This window comes from Dipteris shenzhenensis, chromosome 12 (genome assembly GCF_047967505.1).
Source record: "Dipteris shenzhenensis isolate YYH24624 ecotype China chromosome 12, Dip_SZ_1.0, whole genome shotgun sequence".
Classification (NCBI taxonomy): Eukaryota; Viridiplantae; Streptophyta; class Polypodiopsida; order Gleicheniales; family Dipteridaceae; genus Dipteris; species Dipteris shenzhenensis.
Genome location: NC_141607.1, coordinates 7,107,496 through 7,131,487, shown reverse-complemented (window position 1 = coordinate 7,131,487; position 23,992 = coordinate 7,107,496). Strand labels below are relative to the sequence as shown.

Genomic DNA, 23,992 nt, shown 5'->3' with positions numbered 1-23,992 from the left:
AGAAATAACCCAATATTTCAAAGTTTCCATGTTGATATTCTAATTGTACTTTGGGATAAATCACACATTGATCATTACCACTACACATATTCTCTTACCCCAATGTTGAAAATGACACACTTTCATAGGATCAAGCCTAAGTATTAGACCAAAGGCTAGCACATCATTGCTCTATTGATGGTCTTTTTACCTTTCTACTCAATCGACCACCTACTCGTATGCTCGTCACTACTCATACTTGCTAAGACACCCTCTCTTGAAATCTTATGTAGCCTAACACAATGACGCCACTTCTCTAGGTTCTAAGGGACGTGGATCATCTCTAAGTATGAAGATTGCAATAATGTGGGGAGAGACGAATGAAGACATGCAAAAACAATACAAGTAATTATGATCTCCACTCTTTGGTTCTCGGTCAGCACTCTGGCTTCAACCTCAGCTTTATCAATTTCATGCATTTTAAAGGATTTGTAGCTTTTTGTTAGGTGGTCATTGCTATCCACCATAGCTTGTGCCTTGATCTTCCTGCCCATTCAATGGCACTGCTGCAATTTGCCATCTTGATCTTGGCTTATTATCTCACCACATGTTTGCCACCTTGACCACATCCAAGTGTCCTTGTGGCTACAGGGGATCAACACTCATCGCAAGTTATTTTTGAACAAGTCCTTATGGTCTAAACACCAAGGGATACTTGGGTAAGGGGCTGGCATGCACTAATTTGAAACTTGGAGGTCAATATAATAGCCCCCAAAGTGGACTGCCTCAGCACTAGTCATGATTTGGCTCTTGGAGGTCGAGGTGACAGCCTCTCGATCCAAACCCCAAGGGATACTTGGGTAAGGGGTTGGCTGGCACTAGTCATGATTTGAAACTTGGAGGTGTGGAGCTTATCTTTTGACTCTATTTTTTATATGTTGCTCTTAAAACATATTCCAAAGGGTCATGTAGTGCCTCTGTTGCTCACCCTTTATCGATTTTAGCTCAATTTTAATTTGGAACCTTTTTTGGATCTCCTTTTGGTGCTATGTACTTGCTTCATCTTGATCATGCCACTTATGAAAGTTGTGCTAGTAGACATAGCTATACGCCAAACTAAATAGTTTTCTTACAAAATTGTATTTCGATGTTGTTTATTTTGACCAATATGATCATTTGGTGATATAGCTTCAAGAAATTCCCACAATCTTTAGTATAGCATAAAAGCTATAGTGGATCAGCAATAGTTGAATAAGTAATTCATCTCACTTTTAGGCTAAAGGCCTTCTTCAAGCACCCATGGGAACCACATCTTGCTGGTGGGTACTCCATAGAATAGATTTCCATTTTCTTGTGAAGATAGTGGGAGAGAGGGAAGGAGTCCCACTTGCGGCTTTCTGGGGGAATACACACAAAGGTGGAGGCTGAAAAAAGTTTTCCTCTTCTTAGTTGTGTAAGCCAAAAGAACTCTAGTACAAAGAAATAGAAGAACCCTATATGTGGGTCTTAAACCAAACTCAGCTAACTAGGGTGGCATACTAACTAAGCCACGAACTAGAGTACATAAGGATAGCTATCATCCAGCTATTATTCATGGGCGGTGTACCAAGCGCATCTGCAGCTAACAAGTCAGTGACATAAATGCACAACGGTCACCCTGGCATATCACGAGTGGAGCTCGATATCTCAACACTCCCCCTTGAGCTCAATCCCAATTCCTGCACACCAAGCAGGTCTCTGAACTTGCGTAGCTTCTCTGCGCCCAATGCCTTCGTGAATATGTCAGCTACCTGATACTCTGTGCTGACATAAACTAGATCAATAAGACCTAGTAAAACCTTCTCCCACACATAGTGATAATGCACCTCAATGTGCTTTGTTCTAGCATGATAGACTGGGTTATTTGCCAAGTGTATACTACTCACGTTGTCACAATAAATGACAACTGGCCCATCTATAGACTGATGCATATCATAGAGTAGCTTATGCAACCAAGCTACCTCACATGCAGCCATTGCTGCACCCCTGTACTCAGCCTCTGTGCTCGACAAGGCAACTGTAGGCTGTTTCTTGCTGCTCCAAGTGATCGTAGCACTCCCAAAAGAGAACCTATATCCATTGGTAGATCGTCTATCAGAAATACTACCAGCCCAATCAGCATCAGTGTATCCATGCAACTGTATCTGAACCCTAGCCTCATAAAATAGTCCATACTACAATGTGAACTTCACATACCTGAGTATGTGTCTAGCCACATCCAAATGCGGTTTCCTTGGAGCCTGCATAAACTGACTTACCAATCCAATAGCATAGCTCAAATCTGGCCTGGTAATAGTCATATAAATCAAACTTCCTACTATGCGTCTGTACATAGTAGGGTCTTCTAGAAGCTCACCTGCATCTGCGCTCAGCTTCACATTCTGCTCCAATGAAACTGAAATAGGCTTACAGCCTGTCATCCCATATTTGGACAGCATGTCCAATCCAGACTGCCTCTGCAAGAGCCGTATTCCACTTGGTGATCTAATCACCTCAATGCCCAAGAAATAACGCAGCTCTCCCAAATCCTTCATCTCAAACTTCTGCTTCAATAGCATTTTCACATGAAGGATATCTTCATCACTATCACCTGTGATGATCAAATCATCAACATAAATGACAAGTAGCATAATACCTTTCTCTGTTTTTCTCACATAAAGTGAGAAATCTGCCTTAAAAATTTGAAAGCCAATAGTGACAAGATACTATCCTATCTTGTCAGACCATGCTCTAGGTGCTTGCTTCAAGCCATACAAGGCTTTCTTCAACCTGCAAACAAACTCAGGATGAACAGCATGAACATAACCTGGTGGCTGCTCCATAAAGACCTCTTCTTGCAAATCACCATTCAAGAAGGCATTCTTTACATCCATCTTATGTAAAGACCATCCCTTTGATGCAGCCATAGCAATGACTGCTCTTACAGTTGCCATCCTTGCGACCGGACTGAATGTTTCTTCATAATCAATGCCATATGTCTGTGCATACCCCTTGACAACTAATCTTGTCTTGTATCTGTTCACAGAACCATCTCCATTGTGCTTCACCTTATAAACCCACTTACAGCCAATTGCATTCTTGTTTTTAGGCAAAGGCACCAATTCCCATGTAGCATTTGCTTCCAAGGCATCCATTTCTTCATCCATGGCTTTCTCCCATTTTTCTTTTCCCATGGCTTGCCCAAAAGAAGTGGGTTTCGGTTCCTGTATCACTTTGACCATATAGGCATAGTGAATGGCTGTAAATCCATCATATTTCAGCCTATCCACAGAATACTTGACTCTGGTAGACCTGCGCAAAATAGGCTTACTGCCAGGTGCTCTCAAAACATCCCCGGTCTTCCTTACTCAGGTGTAACAACAGAAGGAATACCCAACTCATCATCAATGCTCTGTTTTGAGCCACTAGATTCACCATCCACATAAGAGTGACCTGCATTCACATCAACCATGGGCTGATCTACCTTCTCTTTTCCTTTTCATGATACCTGCATACCACTATCTGCATTGCTTTAAGGAGATTCTCCTGATCTCAATCTGCCTGTCCATGGCGAAGTATGTGAACCACTGCTAGAGGACACTGCAAGTCCACTAATATTTTGTGATTGCTGCTGTAAATTATGTGCAACATTACCATTTTGTGCATCTACATCATTAATCACATTTACTGGTTTATACTAGCTGCTCATCTCATCAAAAACAACATCTCTGCTCACTGTAAACTTACGAGTAGAAGGGTTATAGCATCTATACCCTTTCTGCTGCAAAGAATTACCAATAAAGATGCACTTCTCAGCTTTTGGATTCAACTTGGACCTCAACTCATCTGGCACATGAACATAGGCAATGCAACCAAAAATTTTCAAATGAGAAAGATCTGGTTTCCTACCAGTATACATCTCCTTTGGCGTCATGCCATGTATTGCTGCAGTGGGAGTCCTGTTCATTATGTAAACTGCTGTAGCAACTGCTTCAGCCCAATAATAATCTGGTAGGTCTTTTTCATTTAGCATGGCCCGAGATACCTCTCCAATATGCCTATTTTTCCTTTTTGCAAGTCCATTTTGTTGTGGGGTATGATTGCATGAATATTGCTGCTTTATGCCATGCTCCTGCAGGAACCTTACAAACTCATTTGAGAGGTACTCTCCCGCTCCATCTGACCTTAGGCATTTTATTTGCAGACCTTAGGCATTTTATTTGCAGACTTGTTTCTTTTTCAACCATAGCTTTAAAAGCTTTGAAATGCCCAAACACTTCACATTTCTTTTTCATAAAATGCACCCAAACTTTTCTGCTGTAGTCATCAATAAAAGTGACAAAATAATGACAGCCTCCAATAGATGCAGCTTTAGTAGTCCACACATCAGAGTGGATTAATTCCAATGGCTTCTTACTCTCTTGAGCATGTCTAGGAAATGGTTTCCTTGCTTGTTTTCCAAATTGACAGGCTTCACATACCTTATGCATTTCTGCAACCTTGAATTTAGGCAATCCTGCAATAATGTTTTGGGCCTACATTGATTTTAGTCACTGTACATTAACATGACCAATGTGTTTATGCCAGATATCAATATTTGCAACTACACCAGTCCCATGTGCAAACATTGCTGCACTCAATTCAGGTATGTCCGCATCCAATGTAAACATCATGCCCTTCTTCTTTCCTTCTGCTATCAAGCGACCATTATTTTTCATATCCTCAACAAAGCATCCATGAGGATTAAATCTGACCTGCAAGCCCTGCTCAACCATTTGACCAACAGAAACCAGGTTCTTGGTGATATTCGGGACATGAAATACATCAGACAGGTATTTCTTTTTCCCATCTTGCATAGACAAAGGAATTTTACCAATCTGCACAATAGGATGTGTAGTATCATCACCAGTCTCCACAAATCCTGGTCTTCATTTTCATTGCATCTTGCATCCATTCTGCATGACCTGTCATGTGGTTTGATGCACCTGAGTCAACATACCACACATCATTGCTTTCTTCAGCACTTGTCACAGAATTGGTCATGTGCTGCACCATAAATAAATGCTCATTTCTGTCGTCACCGTGTCTACTAGAGGATGCATAATTGCCTTGCTGAACAGGCCCCAAAATGGCCTTGTATCAGAAAAATAAAGTCTCTGAGGGCTTTGCCCATACTCGTAGCATATATTGCCCTCTCACCACACCGCGAAGGGTGTCTCAATCTGAGACAATGCACTCTTGCACTTCTCGGCTGTGCTACCTGCAGAGATTTGCTCCCAAACTCGAAAAAGGAAAGCAACACTGGTCCTCTTACCAGGACACCGCGAATTTGGTTTGCTTTCTTGAGCTCCTTACCACGAACCAGGCTCTGATACCATGTGAAGATAGTGGGAGAGAGGGAAGGAGTCTCACTTGCGGCTTTCTCACATACACAATGGGGGAATACACACAAAGGTGGAGGCTGAAAACGGTTTTCCTCTTCTTAGTTGTGTAAGCCAAAAGAACTCTAGTATAAGGAAATAGAAGAACCCTATATGTGGGTCTCAAACCAAACTTAGCTAACTAGGGTGGCATACTAACTGAGCCATGAACTAGAGTACATAAGGATAGCTATCATCCAGCTATTATTCATGGGTGGTGTACCAACCGCATCTGCAGCTAAAAGTCGGTGATATAAATGCACAACGGTCACCCTGGCATATCACGAGTGGAGCTTGATATCTCAACATTTTCCATGTACATGTGCTTCATCTTTAGTAGATTTTTAAATATTTATTTGTGCACATGTTACTAATCAAAGTATGAGTGTTTTGCATGAGTTCTTATTCAAATACTTCACAGAGTAGGATGGTTATATTCATTAAATCCAACGTGTTAATAATCTTATTTTACAAAAGTTCTTTTTCCATGGTTTAGACACCACGAACTCACACCATCTTGGTTCGAGTGATAGGATATTGGTACAAGTGCATGGGGTGGATTCCACTACATGTGGGATTATCTTACAAACCATAATGTTCAACCCCACACATATTGCTAACTAGCTCAAGCTCTACCTTTGGCATGCCTCACAAGATTGGAATGCTCTACACATGCATAGGGTTTCCTTAGCCACTCATTGATTTCATACACCTTGTAGATTTAGATTAGATCTTGGGGGTGAGCCTTGGTGTGCTAGCCAATAATGTACAACTTTTATTAAATTCTAGGACACCTTGATCACTAACATCCAATTAGATAAAAACTTTTCTAATACGATAAGTCTTGCTAAAGCTATAGCCCTAAAAAGCCTAGGAAATGCTATTTGTTTTAAGCCCATTGTTGTAACTAATTATGTGCACGGATATAGGGGTCATGGGAAAAACTCTTTTACAAGAATGTACTTAATTAAAAGTATTATTTTATTTGCTAACTATTTAGGTTCAATATTTGTCTAAATTAAACGATATTTACATAAATTTAATCTAAAAGGAGAGCTTGCCACATGTCACAAAGAAGGAGCTCCTAGATGGAGGCTTTGAGAGCCTGGAGGAGATGTAAAGACAAGAGGCAAGCTTTGAGTGGGGAGGAGGTGGGAAGATAAGAGGCAACTTTGGGAGGAAGGAGGATATAGAAGGTCAAGGGAATGAAGGGAGGAGATGGAAGGTCTCAGAGCCTTGGGTTAAGACATAGCCAAAATTTCAAATGCCAATCCAAGATTCTGACAATTGATATAGCATGCATCATGATGAAATGAAATCTTGAAGAGGACGCCGATCAATGCATGTGCCAAAAGGAGTTTCGAGTGTTTAAAATATGCATCTGTTTCGGCTGTGGCCATTTCTGAATTAATTTTTGGTTGATCCATTTTCTTGATTCCAGCAAAGCAAACAAACGAGAGCTCCATTGGATTCAGACAAAGAAAGCAAATTGGATTCTTGAATCTAGTGTTGACGAAAGAAGCTAGCACGAAGTCATTCACTAATAGTATAATCTCTAGAAGAATAAAGCTGCATTTATAGAAGGAGCTGAATGGAGTGTTCATATGCGTGCTTTCGCACAAAGTGCTTGATGGGCTTCGCTTGCATTACTCTTAAGCCACTGTCAGTTATGAGACCATTCACATAAGAAACTGATCGAACAATGAGAGTGCGATGGGAGTGTGACTCCCTGAAGCAAATGCTTTCTACCGGCAAGCTGAGGGAACATCCGCCTTCATATCATAGAGGGAGTGATCCTCAAAGCAAATGCTTTCTAGTGGCACCTTTCATACAGGGAGTGATTCGTCTATTTCTGCCCGTGCAAGGCACTCGTGAATCTTATTCACGTTGTTTTTATGTCTCACTAGTGAGTTGTATCATGTGTGCAATTCTATGCGAGCCCATGGTCTTCGCCACCTCATCTTCCTCCCCCCAACAATTGTCTTTCTGCCTTCCCTCGCGTCGTCTGCCTCTTCCTGCTGCTTCTTCCCCTCAGGTTGTATGCTGTTCATCGTGGCGTTTTTACTTCCAGGAATTGCAACTCATCAAGTTTCAAGGTTGCAGCCTTTCTGTCCCGCTGACTTTTGCTTCACGGTATTCATCAGTTAAAATGGAATGCAGCACGGTGGCTATGTGGCACCAGCTTGTATTCCAAGCAAATTCCATTAGCTTGGATGTCCTGCAAAGTTCCGCAGCAGCTACTGCCAGGAGGGCAAGCGTTCTGGAGCTCTTTTCTACCGGGGCGTTTCATCTACAGTTCTGATTTGGCGGACGTAGATACCGCGCAGGTGACGCACTTTCTGTCGACTGCATATTGAGGTAACTAGCACAATGGGTCCAGGAGATTTGGTTTTAGCTGCCAGCTTATTCGTAATCACTGAGCTACGCTGTATTATCTGTGTTCAGTTGAGTAAGTTATGGGCCAAGACACTAAAAATCAGCAGAGAGCCGCAGAAGATTGCAAAAGCTTTGGAATACAGCTATGCTGTAAGATAGACGTTTGATATTTGCGAATTGATGTTGTGATGTCATTTATTCATTTGACGAAATTTTTGTATTTGAGGCTCTTGATTTTGCAGTTTGTGGTCGTATTAGAGCAAGGCGAAGTAATCGATTCGTCTGAGGGATTTCGCAAAAGGTTGATTGGTACGTCTCGGAAACCCTACAGCCTTTATCACAACCATGCTGAACCTGGAATGAGTACAAAATAAAATATGATGCACTATATGGAACAAAACAAGACGTCAAACACGTGTACCTAAACAGTGACTACGTGCTATGATAATGCCCCCCTTGAAAGTGCGTTTTATGGAAGATAAGAGGGACATTTAGGGCTGTGGTCAACTTGCTGCAGGCAGGTTAGGAAGCGCCAGCGTGGAAATTCATTCCATTCTGAGAAGGCAAATGTAAGTTGTGGATCCTGTGCTTGTAAACACTTAAGAACAAGGCTGGATCCTGTAGGTGTAAACACTTCTCCTAAGCAGCTCTTGATTTCTTTTGGAGTGAGTCTTCAGCACTTCTCTGCGTCCTTTTTGTTGTTGTGAGTTTTTTTGGCCCCATAGCTTCTTCGAAAATACATTGGAGATCCTTTTCCACTTTATGTGGAGGAAGATACATGTGGACATGGAGGAGACCAGTCGAAGGTTATTTTGCGTTATTGTTATTATCTCACCCACCGGTAGTATCCCCCTATGTTGCCATTGTCCTAAGCTTAGGCAGCAGCCCAATTAACAAGGATCCATACCAGTCCTCTACGTGGTGAGAGGAAGTAAGAATCCATGGAGAAAAATTTCTCTCTCGTAGAGAACATTTCCATTTGCCTCTCAACTGCTTTTCGTAAAAAGAAGGATTGCTCAAACTACAATTGCATGGATGAGAAAGATACCAATTTGACTGCTATAAAAATAGGTGTCCAATTCCTAGGATTGATGTTCAGTTCTCTGAGCTGAAGGGTGCCTACAACCTTTTACAAAAATGGATCTGATGTTGGAGTCTAATCAAATCAAAGTCCAAGAGGGTGATGAGCATAAAACGGCTCCCTCTCTTAGAAAGAGGAGGCAGTTCAAAGTTTTGGCATTTAGATTGACTAATACACCAGCTACCTTCCATTCATAGATGAACAACATATTGCAGTCGCCTTAATTTCTATGGGTTCTTGATGGTATCCTTGTTGATATCAAACAGCATATCATGCATGCCATGCAAGTACTTGAAATTATGAGGTTGCATTAGTTGTATCCAAAGGCCAGCAAATGCACCTTTATGGCAGAGGAGTTTGGGAGACAACCGCAAGGATGGGAACATATTGGCTGCTGGATTGCTGAATGCAACAATGTAAAGTTGGCCCTCTCTTTAAAGCAATTAGCCCTATCTAGAGGAAGGTTGGGGCTTTAATACGAAGCCCTCTGTCACGGGGACGTGAATTTCATGTACATCTAAACCTATGGCCACACTTGTGGATATTTTGGTTGGGAGGGATTGGCCTAGAGCAAGTGTCTATTTCCTAGAATTTCCTACTGGCCACGAGGATTTGCATAGAGGAAGCGTCAACTTCCTAGAAGTTCCTAGTTCAATTTCTAGAGCACCCACTAGGCCCAAGTGCTGGGGCAAGGCAAGGCTAAGAGGGGTCTAAAAGTTGGGCCCAAGGAAAACCAATGTTTCATTTGTTGGAGAGGGCTAGGACTTTAATGTGGGAGGTTCCATTGGTTTGGAAGGGTTAGACTTTAATGAGGAGCCACCTGGCAATTCCTCATGCAAGTCTACCTTTCCTTTACTCTTCTCCCAAGGAAAAGAAACGTATGGAATTGACTCCTTTGCTTTCATTCTCACGTATCCTGAGGTCTTTTTGTCTTTTTGCCTTCACCTTTGTCTCTAAGGTCCATTGCTAAGGCTTCTGTACTGCTGTATGGAAGCATTTATTGCTAAGGTGCGGACTTGTACGGCTGTTGCACGCTATCCAAGGCAGATTGTATGGAATTCTCCTTGCTGTATAGACTGGGGCTGCTGCAGCTCGGGCTGTTTTAGAGCTGGCACACACTTCAAGGCAGGTTTTCGGAGCTGCTTGGGACTTCGTGCTTCCATTCTGGGGTTCTCTTCTTTGCAGAACAGTTTCTCTCTACTGTTTTTTGGCTTCTACACCCGTGAGCCTTGCTCTTCCTTCTCTATTCAGCTCTCGGAATCTGTATCCTCTCTTTCTCTCTCTTTTCCCCTTGATTGGAAGCCATTTCTACACCCATGGGGCCTGGACAGAGGGTAGGTGCAAGACAAAGCTTGCCCCTCTGCCATGGACAGCGGGTATGGATATTCTGACTTCCTTTTGAAGTTCATTTGTCCTTTTTGAGCTTTATTACTGCTCTTTGTTGTTGTGGAAGCCCCCCCGCTTGGCCATTCAGGCTGTGAATGGGCACCCAGTTACAAAGGGTGTAACCAGATAGGAGCCAGAGGGGCAGCGTGTGGAATTCTTCTTATATTGAGGTCATTTGCTCAGTGTAAGAACTGTATTGATGCATTGCCGCCCTGAGAGGCTGGTTAGTGGATTGTGGGATTGCTAGACCCTTAGAGGGACAGTTTTGGATGCATTTCACGCCTTGAGGCTGTTTGAGCATCTTTTTTGGACTCGTGGAATGCATTGCCACTCTTGGTTGGACACAGTTGTGAGAAAATGCCTTAGCCTTGCCTAGCAATTGGGTGTTAGTGGGTGCACTAGAATTGGATGCATTTTGAAGCCAAGTGTTGGCTTGTGCCGTGGACTGCTAGTGTAGCAGAGTGCAAGGGTGAGCCCTTGGTGTAAGAACACTATTTTCCATTGCCAAATGAATTAAATAAATACCGGAAGAGGCGCCAAGGTATTTGGGGCCGGTGTGGTGTGTCGTGTTTGGTTCCATTGAGCAGGGGCACTCTAGCCTCCATCCAGTTTTCTTTTTCAAAGTTGTTTCTAAGTGGTTTTATGCTTGATGAAGTGGCTGAAAGATATGCAATGTGGCTGTGAATGACATGAATGCTAAGTTAGTTACAGTTTACTGCCCTTTAGCTAGCTGAAGGCCGGTTTCACCCTCCCCCTTCATTCCTCAACAATACGGGTTTTGTCTAGTTCTTTGTAGCTCACTTTTCTGTTAGAATTATAGATATAATTCAGCAGTGACCAATGTAATTTAATAAGCTAGTTAGGGGCACTTTTCCCTCTTTAAGAGGTTTTTTCTCCTAACCGCAGTTAGTTCACTAACTATGGTTAGTGACTACCAAGGTTTTGTCACTAGGACAAAACCTTATCTCTCACTCTTTCAGTTGTACTCTTACACTCTTCTATTGCAACCAAGCTATCAAGCTTTCAGCTCTCAAGCTCACTCTCTCTTGCTCTCTCTCTCTCCCCAAACACTCACATTTGGTATCAGAGCCTCGTTGAGCTCCTGCTGCCACTCCTGCTGCTACATCCCGTCCGTGTCCTTACAGCTCGAAGCAATCCAAAGACTGTCCGTACGACTGTACGGAATTTGTACCTGCACGTACCTTCAGCTGGCAGTGCGTGCGTACCTGTCGTACTCTGCCGTACTTGCACGTACTCGTCTGTACCTGCGTGTACCGTATCTGTCGTACCTGCACGTACCGTACCTGTTGCTTCCGTACTGCTTGCACCTGACCGTACAGCAAGTCCAGCACGCACGTACCTGCGCTGATGATCGTACGATTTCCCTGCTGTACCTGCTGCGTCATCGTCGTACGTACCAGCACACCTGTAATCAGTTCGCCGTACTGCTTGTACCTGTCGTACCTGCCGTATTGCTTGTACCTATCGTACCTACCTGTACTGTACCTACAGCAGCGTCGTACCAGCCTTACCTGCGCTGCGTTGAGTGTCCGTACACCATCGGCCGTATAGCTGTACGGTTCTTACTCCAAGTGTGTGTACCTGGCCGTACAGGTTGTACTTGCGCACAAGCTCTTCCTTGCAGGTGAAACTTGCAGGTGATCTTTGGCAGGTACATTTTGTAGACAGCCATTGTTTGGCTTAATTTTTGGGAGCACATTTGGGGCATCTTGTTTGTTGTAGACATTACAATCAATTTGCAGCTGTTGAAGAAATTTGGGGCTGCACTTGGAGCAAACATTGCAGATTTGGTCTGAAATTTGGGGCTTTCTGCTGAAATTGCAAATCTGGGGCTTTCTGTACTTTTGCCCCTTTCTGGTTGCAATTTCAAGCTCGAAATTTGGGGCTTTCAATTCTGCAGTACAATTTCTTAAAGAAATTTGGGGATTTTGTAATTACACTGCAATTTCGCAGTGAAATTTGGGGCTTTTGCAGACAGAGCGCAATTCTTGCAACATTTGGGGCTTTTGATCAATTTGCCCCTTTCTGGTTGCAATTTCGGGCCTATTTTGGGGCTTTTGTGTTGGGAGAGCAATTTTGGAGATTTCAGTTCATACTGCCTTTCTTGAAGTGTTTTGCAACACTTTTGGTAGATTCTGGAGAGTTTTTGATGCTTGGACAGATTTATGACAGTGCAAGTGCAGAAATCTGAGTTGCATTTACAGCCAGTGCTTGGCTGTGTTTTTTGGGAGTTGTGCATTTCATTCCCAGTAAGGGAATTCAGTCTTGTATCTGCTAAAATCTCTTTCTCAGATATGGCCCAGCAAAATCAGAATGATTCCCAGTTCGGTGGACTTTCAGAGGAAGACAAGTTGGATGGTACCAACTACTCCCTCTGGAGTTTTATGGTACGCAATATTCTGATTTCTCGCAATTTATGGGATTATATGAATGGGGGTGAGATCCGACCAGCAGGTATGGCACCTAATACCCCTCCTCAGCAAGGAGGTGGAAGAGGTCGTGCACAGGGTGCATCTGCAGAACAAGTTGTTGGTGCAGCTATAGCCACTACTCCAGAGCAGAAGAGATGGGATTCACGGGATGCCTTCGCTTTGTCATGCATCTCTCTTTCAGTGAAAAGATTTATCATTCCGCATATCCGGTCGTGTAAGACCTCGAAGGCAGCGTGGGATATCTTAGAAAGCATGTATGCAGCCCGGAATGATGCAAGGGTATCTTTCTTGAAAAGAGAGTTAAGTAATACACATATGGAAGAGGGTGACTCCATGTCAGTCCACCTCACAAAGCTACAGGATCTCAGAGAGCAATTATTGAACATAGATGAGATTATTTCTGATTCAGAGATGATTACTACCACTCTGAATTCTCTTCCTGAGTCTTATCTCAGCTTTCATACCTCGCTGAACTTATCATTGAGGGGGGGTGCAAATCCTCTCACTTTTCATGAGTTGATAGGACTTCTGCTTCAGGAAGAGCAGACTAGGAAAAACTTAGCTTCACGTGTAGGTGAACAAGCTATGCTCTCAAAGTTCAAGTCAAAAACAAAGGGACAGGCAAAGACATCAGTAAATCAGCCTTCCAATGGGTCAGGACAGCCTTCACAAAAGGCTAGAAATGATGCAAGTAAGCCCAAGAAGAAGGGTTTTTGTCATTACTGCAAAAAGCCAGGTCATCACATTGCAGAATGCAGGAAAAGGCTTGCAAAAGAGAAGAAAAACAGCTCCGGTATGGCTGTTTCAGATTCAGCTCCTCATGCATCTGACAGTGGGGATGCTGCAGCCAACTTTGTTGGACAGGATTATGCCTTTTTATCTTGCATTTCAGATTCTAGGCTGGCTGCTCTAGATGCTCGGGATAGTACAGCCACTTGTAATGATGATACATATGCATTTTTGACTTGCAGACTGCAGTTATGACTCTTCTACGAATGCATCTGCTTTCAGTGTCAATGAAACACTGAATACTTGGTATTTTGACAGCGGTGCATCCAAGCACATCACTTCTAGGAAGTGTCTCTTTACTTCCTTGCATCCACCTCCCGTTGGTAAGAAAGTCACTTGTGCCAATAACTCGTCATATTCAGTACGTGGCACAGGAGAAGTTGAGCTTACTGCCATTGATGTCTCAGTTTTCAGACTTTCAGATGTCTTATATGTGCCTGGTATCACCAAGAATCTTCTTTCAGTGTCCACTCTTAACAGGGCTGGATTTCAGGTCATCTTTGAGGATGACAAATGTGCTGTCCGAGACAGGGAAAATGATTATGCCTTGAGATTATCTGGTACTCTGCTACGTGGGCTTTTTCAGCTTGATCTTTTTGAGAAAAGAGCAGCCCATGCTCTTGCAGTTTCTACCCCTACTGCTGCCATGCAAAATGTAGAATTATGGCATGCCCGATATGGCCACATGCATTACAACAGCTTGATGACACTTCAAAAGCACTCTATGGTTGATGCATTGCCACCTCTTGAGATACCTCCTCCACATGCCTGTGAAGGGTGCATTTTAGGCAAGATGCATAGATTCCCCTTCAAAAAGGATGGTTCAGTTAAAGCTGTACGCAAATTACAGCTTATACATAGTGATGTCTGTGGTCCCATGAGGACTCCATCATTACTTTGTTACTTTTATTGATGATTACTCCAATTTCACTTGGGTCTTTGGGCTGAAGCGCAAATCAGAAGTGTTCATGGTGTTTAAACACTTTTTAGCCATGGTTGAAAATGAAACCGGACTCAAGATACAGACATTGCGCACAGATAGAGGTGGGGAATACTTGTCTGCAGATTTTGATGCTTTTCTGAAAGGCAAGGGTATTGTGCATCAGCTCACAGTGAGGCTGACCCCTCAGCAAAATGGCAAAGCTGAGAGGAAAAATCGAACTCTTATGGAGATGGACAGATGTATGCTGAAAAGCAAACACATGCCTCATAAATTCTGGCTTGAAGGTCTGATGTGTGCTAACTACATTTTAAATCGGGCTCCCACTAAGGCTTTGAAAACAAAAACTCCCTATGAAGTCTGGAATGGGAGAAAGCCTTCAGTGGATCATTTCCGAGTCTTTGGATGCCTTGCATATGCTCATGTGCCAGTTGAATTTCGGCATAAGTTGTCAGATAAGGCAATTAAATGCATATTTGTTGGGTACAGTGTAGAAAGCAAGGGGTACCATCTCTGCAATCCTGCTACACGCAAGATCATTGTCAGTAGAGATGTGATATTTGCAGAAAATTCAGCTCACACTCAGGCTGAATTTCATATGCCTTCTTCTTCAGAGGATGTTTTTGAGGGATTGCTGATATTTCTGATGCAAATCAGAATTTACAGCCACCTCCCGATGCTCCGGTTCAGCCACAAGATGTCTTGCCATCTCCACAGGCAGTGGAACAGGTGGTTCAGCAAGAAATTGCAGACATACATGCAGCAAAAACAGTCCCAAACTGGCTGTTACAGACTCTCAGAGAGAGTAAGATTGATGCTCCATTAGCTGGCAGGACTCGCAGTGCAGCAAGGCACATGGAAGGTGCTAATTCAGTGGAATCAGCATATGCAGGTACTCTTCTCGATGAGGAGGAGCCTGCAACATTCGAAGAAGCAAAGTACAATGTGCATTGGATGAATGCCATGCACGATGATTAGCCTTCTCCTTTAGTGCTAGCCTTATCTCTCACTCTTTCAGTGTACTCTTACACTCTTCTATTGCAACCAAGCTATCAAGCTTTCAGCTCTCAAGCTCACTCTCTCTTGCTCTCTCTCTCTCCCCAAACACTCACATTTTCATGTTATACGATTCCTCTTTGTTTATGTAAGTTAACAGGTGTGGAACTAGGCGCCAAGCTTAAGTGCAAAACAAGAACCGTACCTGTCCATACTCGAGGCTTGACAATAAAGTTGTAGCCTATGTAGAGTCTATGTAGAGTCGAGACTTTCAAATTGACCTATGTCGTACATGACATGCATGTATGTTCATGTAGTGTGGTTTGTACCTTTGGCTTTGACATCCGAGTATGATGTTTTGCTTTACATGATGGATCCAATATCATTTTTATTAAATTGTTCCTTGTGTATTTCCCTTTTGCCCATATTTACCAAGTAATGCCATTCCCGGTTCTAGAATGCGGGAATGCCATTCTGGAGTAAAAGGGGCCCTAGGATTGGTCGGAATGTTCCTAGAATGCCTTGTGGTTGGGTAGACCCCGGAATGCCAAGGGTGTCACTTCTCTTCACAAAATACATATCCACTTGCTCAGTAATCCATTAATTGCATATTTTTATTTTTTGAAATTTCAAGTTGTTTAAAAATAGGATGTTTGCCAAAAGAATGCATATGTTTTCCTATTGTCAATTAGGTACTAGATAGCTAGGGTCTAGCATTTGAGGGTGGACCCCCAATGAAGGGGTTATGGGCACTAGTGTCCCACAAGTTAAGGCATATCTCTTTAAGAGAAACGTAAAGACCACACCTCACCCAAGCACCCAAATATGGGACCAATTTATTGCATAGAATGCAGACCGACCCAACAACTATTAAAGAGAATGTTTGCAGTAGCCTTGGGTGTGGGCTTGTAAACATGACAACAGAGTCGAAGAGATACAAGACAAGGCGACAAACTAATAGGCCTCGGTTGTGGGCATGTTAACATCAAAGAGATACAAGACAAGATGACAAACTAATAGCCCTAATAGGTTATGTGAGAAGGCAAACCAAACTCACTCTAACAATAGACTAGCCCCTTTGAATAGCGCTAACTGCCAGAAACCTAAGGGTGAAAACAGAAGTCAAATTGGAGTAGAGTATTGGTCACCTAAACTGAATTTGTAGTCAAACAAATAAAGAGTGGTTAAAATAACCTCCACAATTTCATGCCAATGTGGCATGCTGATGTAATATGATGACATGGCATGCTCATGTGGCATAAAGACATGGCATGCTGAGGTAGCAGGCTGAGATGGCATGCTGAGGTGGCGGCCCTGACATGTGGCATGGACACATGGCAGCCCATGAGACACATGGCAGCCTGTGGGGACATTGGGAGGGTCATGCATGAACCATGGCATCACTCAGCTCCCATGCAGCCCACCAAATTCAGCCCCCATGCCAAATTGGGCACCACTTGTTACTAAAGGAACTCCAGCGCCCATGCAGCTCACCAATTTTCACGGGAGCGAGTCCCATTGCCAAATTGGACACACACTCCCACTTTTCTGAAGCTGGCCCCTCCTAAATCTATCCTTCCCCGCAGCCTCTCCTTCTGCAGCAGCTCCTCTTGCCTCCACAGCTCCTGCCCCATGCAGCACAGTAGCAGCTCCTCCTGCTCCTGCAGCAGCAACAGTCCCTTTTCTGCTCCTTCCTCTGCAGTAGGTCCCTGTAACAGCAATTCCACAGCAGCAGCAGCAGCAACAACAACAGCAGCTTCTTGCAGCAGCATCTTTCTCTGCAACAGCCCCTCCTGCAGCCTCTCTCTCTACAAAAACTTCTCCTAGAGTGGTTCTCCTAAAGCAGCCCCTTCTGCAAGCTGTCCCCACACAGTTCTGCAGCAGTATTTCTACTAAGCAATCTTGCTTCCTCCCAACAGCCACACCAACATCGAGGCAAATCTGTAGCAGATTGACATTGTTTTCAACGTAGCTTTTAGAATTGCATCAGAGATCTAGAAGCACATAGTTATGCTGCATCAAAATCTCCTTTTTTAAAGCATTGACTAGATGTTACTAATGTGTGGAAGCAGTTGTAATCATAGTTGGAAACGTACCATATGGTTGACCGTACCGTATGGATTCGGCATGTGGATTCCATACGCGATTTTTTTGGGGGCAAAAAACGCTTGACAAGCAATTGACGCCGTCTGTACGTGTGCATTTCAAGCTGCATTCCTCCACCCTCCAACCAGCCGCATTGTGCACATTTCCAGCAGCCAGCCGTACAAGTTCCAAGCTCCCTCCAATTGTTGACACAGCTAGCCTAATGACCGTACGTCCACCTGTAGACTATGACCTCAAGCTTGAAAGTTGAGCTGCCTGGCCTTCAGCAAGTGGAGACTCTCTCAGCTTTGTGTACCGCCCCCCCTGAAAATGTGAAAGACACTTACAGAAGGTTGCAAGCAAAGGCAGATTTGTAGAAGAGCTTGATGCAGATGTGGCTGATGTGGGAGATGCCAGGGAGAGTGGTGCTGCTAGTGCAAGTGCATTTGCACATGAGCCAAAACAGATGAAATAAAAGGTGTCAAAGGGAGCCTTGGCCAAGGCATGGGAGTCCCAAGCACGGAAGGATGCCTACATTGCTCTTCAACACTTCTTCTTTGCAGAGGACATTCCTCATTGGAAGGTGAGGAGTCCATATTTTTTGGAAATGATCCGTGCAATAGGCCAAGTTGGGCCTAGTTCTAAGCCTCCATCTTATAAAGCCTTGCGCACTTCGGAGCTGAAAAATGAGGTGGATGCATAGATCAAGAGTTGCTGCAGTTTCAGAGAAATGGAAAAAGTATGGATGCAGCATAGTGTGTGACAGCTGGTCTGACACTCGGTGTAGGCCTATAATTAATATCATGGTCTCATGCATTTTTGGATCAGTCTTCTTGAAAGTCTATGGATACTAGTGGATAGTATAAATTAGGGGAATACATTTTTGGGATATTAAAAGATGCCATTGTTGATGTTGGGCTAGATAATGTGGTATAGGTGTGCATGGGACAATGCATCTAAATGCGTGCTAGTAGGAGAATTGGTAGAGGAGGAATGGCCTCATATTTTCTATACTAGATGCACATGTCATTGCCTTGACCTCTTGTTTGAGGACATTGGGCAGCTTGCTTGGGTGAACCCAGTGTTGACACATGCCAACATGATTGTCACGTTCGTTACTCGTCGGAAGCACACTGTGTAACTTTCAGCACAAAGGAATTAGTGAAACCTGCACAGACTCGGTTATCATGTTAGCAAACTTGTTGGATGACAGAGTCTAAAATGGATTGCGCCATATGGTTGTGAGTGATGAGTACTGTAGGTAGAAAGTATCACGCACTATGAAAGCACAACATGTGTCTTCCATTGTATTGGGTGCCTCATTCTAGCAGGAAGCAAGAGTCATAGTGAAGATATGTGCACCTATTTTGAAGATCCTTCGTTCGGCTGATAGGGAAGGGGCTACCATGGGACTTGTACATGAGCTCACTGATCGAACGATGGAGAAGATACAGACTAAGGATGGAATAGACCCCTCAAAGTTGGCTGATGTCAGAGCCTTGTGTGTTAATAGGTGAGATATGATGCACTCTCCTTTGCATGCAGCAGCTTTTGTTCAGCTTTGTTTCCTGGCTGTGGCAGCCTAGCAGCCTTTTCAGTTTGTTATGTGGTGTTTTGCAGTTTGCCTTTGATGTTTTGGTGTAGTACCTACATGCTACTTTCAATTTTCTAGTATCTACTACTTGCTACCTTTGATCATGATGTTTTGGTGTCTATCACTCTGTATCAGAATCCATTCCTTGGACTCTTCCATGAATAAAGTTTGAAGTTTGAAGGTGAAGTTGAAAGTTATGAAGCTCTCTCTCAAGTAAATGTGTACAATGTTTATTTTCCTAGTATTTTTTTTTGTAAAATTAGGGTCATGTATGATTCAGCCCCAGGGGCTGAGCCATACTCTAATCATACTTCCGTACCCGTATGACGTATGCATATGGAAACGTATGGAAAAAACTATGGTGGTAATGGTGCATGCATCTTCCCTCTAGAGCCTCGAGCTCCCTAGCTAGGCTATCTATTGAGACATTGTTGTGTATACAGACTTATTGCTCCACCTTGAGCTTCATTTTCATGTCTTGTACATAGCTCCGGTTATAGTCTAAGTTCTTTTAGTTTGGTCTCAAGTTTGGAAGGTGTCGATAAGATTTACATCAACGTCTTGGTCTTGTATCTCATTGTAATAAAGAGCTTGGATAACAGGAAGGGAGGGGGGGGGGTGCGAGCGTGTTTTGGCCCCTTAATCAGTGTTCATCTTTTCTCAAGCAATATTATACGTTTCAGTTCTTGTCTTGCAAATCTGTTAAGTAAAACAATATTCCGCAATCTTATGGAAAGCAATCTTTCCTTTGCCCCTTAAGAGAGCGCTGAGAGGTTTCGTTGGTATTAGAGCTGTAAGTAAAACAATATTCCGCAATCTTATGGAAAGCAATCTTTCCTTTTCCCCTTAAGAGAGCGCTGAGAGGTTTCCTTGGTATTAGAGCTCAGGATAGTGATCCCCTAATCTAGTGTGCTCCCTTATTGAGATCAGCCCTCTTTCTCTTCTCATTCAGTCAACCAGCCATCATGCTAGCATGGTCCCCATCTGCCTCCTAGTCTGAATGAGTTGAGTAACCTTCTGACTAGTATTCCTAGCTGATTCATGTTCATGAAGGTAATCATGTTGATTCACATGAACCAGGGAATCCAGCTGAAGGAAGATGACATACAGATGTTCAAGATTCTATAAGGGTAAGTCACCTAGTGTCTCTCCATCAAGAGGAAGAAAACGACATCGTAGCCCATCCCCTTTGAGGCATAAGAGGAAGAAAAGACCAGCTGAGCAAAGGATCAAGCTTGGAGACAAGCTGTTCAAGTTTAGCAAATACAAAGGCGAAGATCAGCTCGAAGTTCTGCTAGCATGGATATGAGATCTTGACTACCTTTTTGATGGAGATAAATATTAAGAAAAAGCCAAGATCCGATTTATGCATACTTTACTTGCAAGACCATGCTTCTTTGTGGTGGGCTGCTATAGCCAGCACGGGACAGCAAGCCCACACTTGGAGAAAGTTCAAGAGGCTATTGCAAGATTGTTTCTAGCCAAAGGAGTTCAAAAGAGACATGATGGTGCAATGGGGTATCCTTCGAAAATGACAAGAGGAAAAAATCTGTGAGTATGTCACTCGTTTTTGGGATGCTTTACTGAAAGTTGAAACTTTCCGGCTTTCCGTAAAAAGAATTTGAGAGAGCAAAGGAAGTTCCATGCCTGGTTGAGGTACATTATTCAAAATGAACACGACATTGTCAGCCCCGTGACTTTGGAGGAGGCCATTAATGTGGCACTAAAGATTGAGAAGAAGCTACTCTTCTCCGGCAAGCATAATCCAAAGAAGAGGGAATCCGAGAAGATTCAAGAAGAATCAAGGAGCATCCAATGGACCACCTTGAAAGCATGTCCATAAAGAGAAGTCCTCGAATACCGTATCTCATCAATCAAAGCAAAGGTATTACTCTGAAGGACGATGCTTCAAATGCAGAGAGCGAGGCCACGAGTTCTACGAGTGTCCTCACAAGCAGGCTGCCAAAGCAAAAAGCAACAAGGAGTCTTTGAAGAAGACAACAGCAGCCCACAACATGGAGACTCTCCCACAAAAAGATGAGGATCTTTCATCCCATAGTTTGCTCAAAACTTGGGGTCAAGTAAAAGATCATTCAGCCCTTTTCTTGCTGCAACACAGAATTTTCTATCGTATGAGTTAGCACAAAGTTTGGGCATAGCTACTGAAGACAAAGGTGAAGCTCAAGAGGCACTGAGAAATGTGCCATGTGGCTCAAGTTTGAACAGCCAAAGTGCGCCATATGGGGCAGATTGAATTAGGGTCGCTTGAGTTAAGTTCCACTTCAGCAATGTAGTTCAGGTGATGGTTAATGCAATCATTGTCTCATCCTTATTTGGTGTTTAATTTTGTATGTGGACATGCATAGGCAGTGATCACTATGCAGGTTTCAATCTCTCACTAATTTTAATAGCTCTTTCTCATATCTTAACACGTTCAAAACACTCGTGCTCTTACAATTTCTTCTCCTTTGCTATACTATTGATTGTAAAAGCTGACTGTCTTCCCTATGGACAGGTTTTGGGCGTGCAGTTTCAGATGGTGCTTTTGTTGTATGTGTGCTCGTATAGCCTCTCCGCATTTACTGTTTTTGGCAGCTGAAATACTACACAAGGTGGAGAACTCGACCTATCCTGACGATGGTCTCCTCGTCCTGCTTGCAACTTTGCAGGCAACCATCAGTGATGTTGCTGTTGACCCTGATTATCAAAGGAGAGGAATTGGTCGCAAAATTGTCAACAAGCTTGTTAAGGTCAGTTTTCGTGCTTTATCGTGTAGCAGCAGCTTTGCAGGATTGCAATTTAAGTCCATTTATTGCACTAGTAAATGGAGTACAGCTTGGTCTAGTAAGGGTCACTTTGAAAATGGCAATAACTCAATTATGAATCTTTAATGTGCTGCTTCGCGTTTATAATACCTCTAATAATCTTGCCTAGTCTTGTTAATGTGTGTCCATAATCAGGCACATTTATGTGCAGAACATGAAAAGGAGAGGAGGCCCAACAGGATTTGCAGTATTTCCTCCTCCTAGAGCACGCCGTTTTTTTTGGACAATTGGTTTCAGGTGTGTTATTGCCTCCTACTTTTGCACAAAACAACGCTCTGTATACCTTATTATGAAAGGCCAAATTGCCATATTGGGTTATCAGACATGAGCAGATACCTACTTTTAAATCTCATCTTGATCATGCCTTCTGAATTTTGTTTTGTGCTCCCCAGACCAGAAAAAAAGTTTCAGTTCATGACTTATCGTGGAAGGCTGATTGATCAGTTGCTCCCAGATAATCCTAAGAAATTTGCAGAAGGCCAGCAAATGCCTGAATGACTTGTGCCTGGGCATCTTTTTGTAAAATTTGCAGATATTCACATCTCTGAAGAGATTGGATCAATTTATGGCCTTGTGCATGAGAACTCTTATTTTGTAAAATTGCTATTATATTATAGAAAGTGAGACAATTTGTCTGAGAGGATGCACGATTTCAAAATGAAAAAGAGAGTGAACATTCTAGAAGAAGGATACATGCAAAAGATACGAAGGAAATCTTGGAGGGTACACCAAGCAAATCTGTAATGGTGGAGACTCAATCATACACCATATGAATGAAGTGACAATGATGTTAAAGCCATTTCAAAAAATGAAATCCATAGTCTATTCAATATGAGGACAATATTTTTATCAAACATAGATAAGGGGTTTTTCAATCAACAAGAGTATACCTTACATGAAAAAATTGAATTGATGTAAAAGCACTGAAACATTTATTAAAAGAGACTGTGAGGAAAGTATTCTTACTCTAGAATGGAGTTAAAATAGTACTATAAGATTTTCCAACAATGAAAAAATATATATGAACATCAATATATAGAAATGGAAAAATAAAGCTGCAGGTTTATTATTACTGTGAACCAAACTTGAAAGATAGGACATGTACACTACAGGCAGAAACCAAATCGAACTAAAGCATAAATACAATCACACATTTATTCATTGCGTATGTTTATGCAAAAAATCGAAACCCAAAGTACACTCGAAAAAAGAACCACACAAACTATTAAAGGTGTAAGTCAAGATAACTCCAAGAAATAGGTGAAACTATGTGTGTGTGTGTGTGTGTGTGGTTTTTTGTTGTGAGGCGTGCTTGTAAATTTTATCTTTGTACTTATTGGTGGGTTTTCACCTCATTTTAAGGTTTCCCACAGAGAAATATAAGATTTCACTATATAAAAAAAAGGTGTATGTGTGTGTGTGTGAGTGTGTATCTATATCTATGTCTATATATATGTATGTGTATATAATCTATGTCTATATATATATGTATGTGTATATATATCTATGTATGTATGTGTGTGTATCTCTCTCTCTCTCTCTCTCTCTCTCTCTCTCTCTATGGTACATGTAGTGAACTATTCAAAGGTTATCAAGAAAAGCACACTAACTCCTCAATAGCAACTCTCTCTCTCTCTCTCTCTCAACAACTCCTCAATAGCAACAACTCTCTCTCTCTCTCTCTCTCTCTCTCTCAATAGCAACAACTCTCTCTCTCTCTCTCTCTCTCAACAACTCCTCAATACAACATGGTGTGTAGGAAGACTTCAGGAGATGAAGGGGAAAGAGAGAGAGAAAGAGTCAAACCACTTTAAAGACTGCATTCAAGTCCATACTAGAGCTAATGAAGAGAAGCTAAGCATCAACATATTGTCGAATAGGAAAAATGCACTTTCAAAAATTCTAAAAATGCCTAATTTTTGCTTTGCTCAATTTTGAAACGTTGCTAAGGCTACCAAGAGGGCAGGACAAAAAAAAAAAAGATCTTCCCCCCAAGAACGTGTCTTCAAATAATGCCATTCCTACATTAAAGAAATAGTCCCAAATGCTA

General features: G+C 42.6%; 1 protein-coding gene across 4 annotated transcripts; it reads left to right on the top strand.

Moving 5' to 3' along the window:
• The first annotated feature begins 7,265 nt into the window (after positions 1-7,265).
• On the top strand, positions 7,266-22,734 carry LOC147895749 (uncharacterized). 4 transcript variants are annotated; one of them, XM_087382669.1, is made up of 8 exons: positions 7,266-7,452; positions 7,578-7,744; positions 7,863-7,943; positions 8,036-8,102; positions 21,633-21,667; positions 21,787-21,867; positions 22,094-22,179; positions 22,335-22,734. In XM_087382669.1, the coding sequence occupies exons 1-8, from the start codon at positions 7,350-7,352 to the stop codon at positions 22,438-22,440; spliced, it is 726 nt and encodes a 241-aa protein (XP_087238795.1). In that variant the 5' UTR covers positions 7,266-7,349; the 3' UTR covers positions 22,441-22,734. The 4 variants fall into 4 exon arrangements, with proteins under 4 accessions (XP_087238795.1, XP_087238794.1, XP_087238797.1 ...); XM_087382668.1 differs by having other exon boundaries at positions 7,298-7,452; positions 7,562-7,744; XM_087382671.1 differs by having other exon boundaries at positions 7,298-7,452; positions 7,562-7,744; positions 22,078-22,179.
• The last annotated feature ends 1,258 nt before the right edge of the window (positions 22,735-23,992 follow it).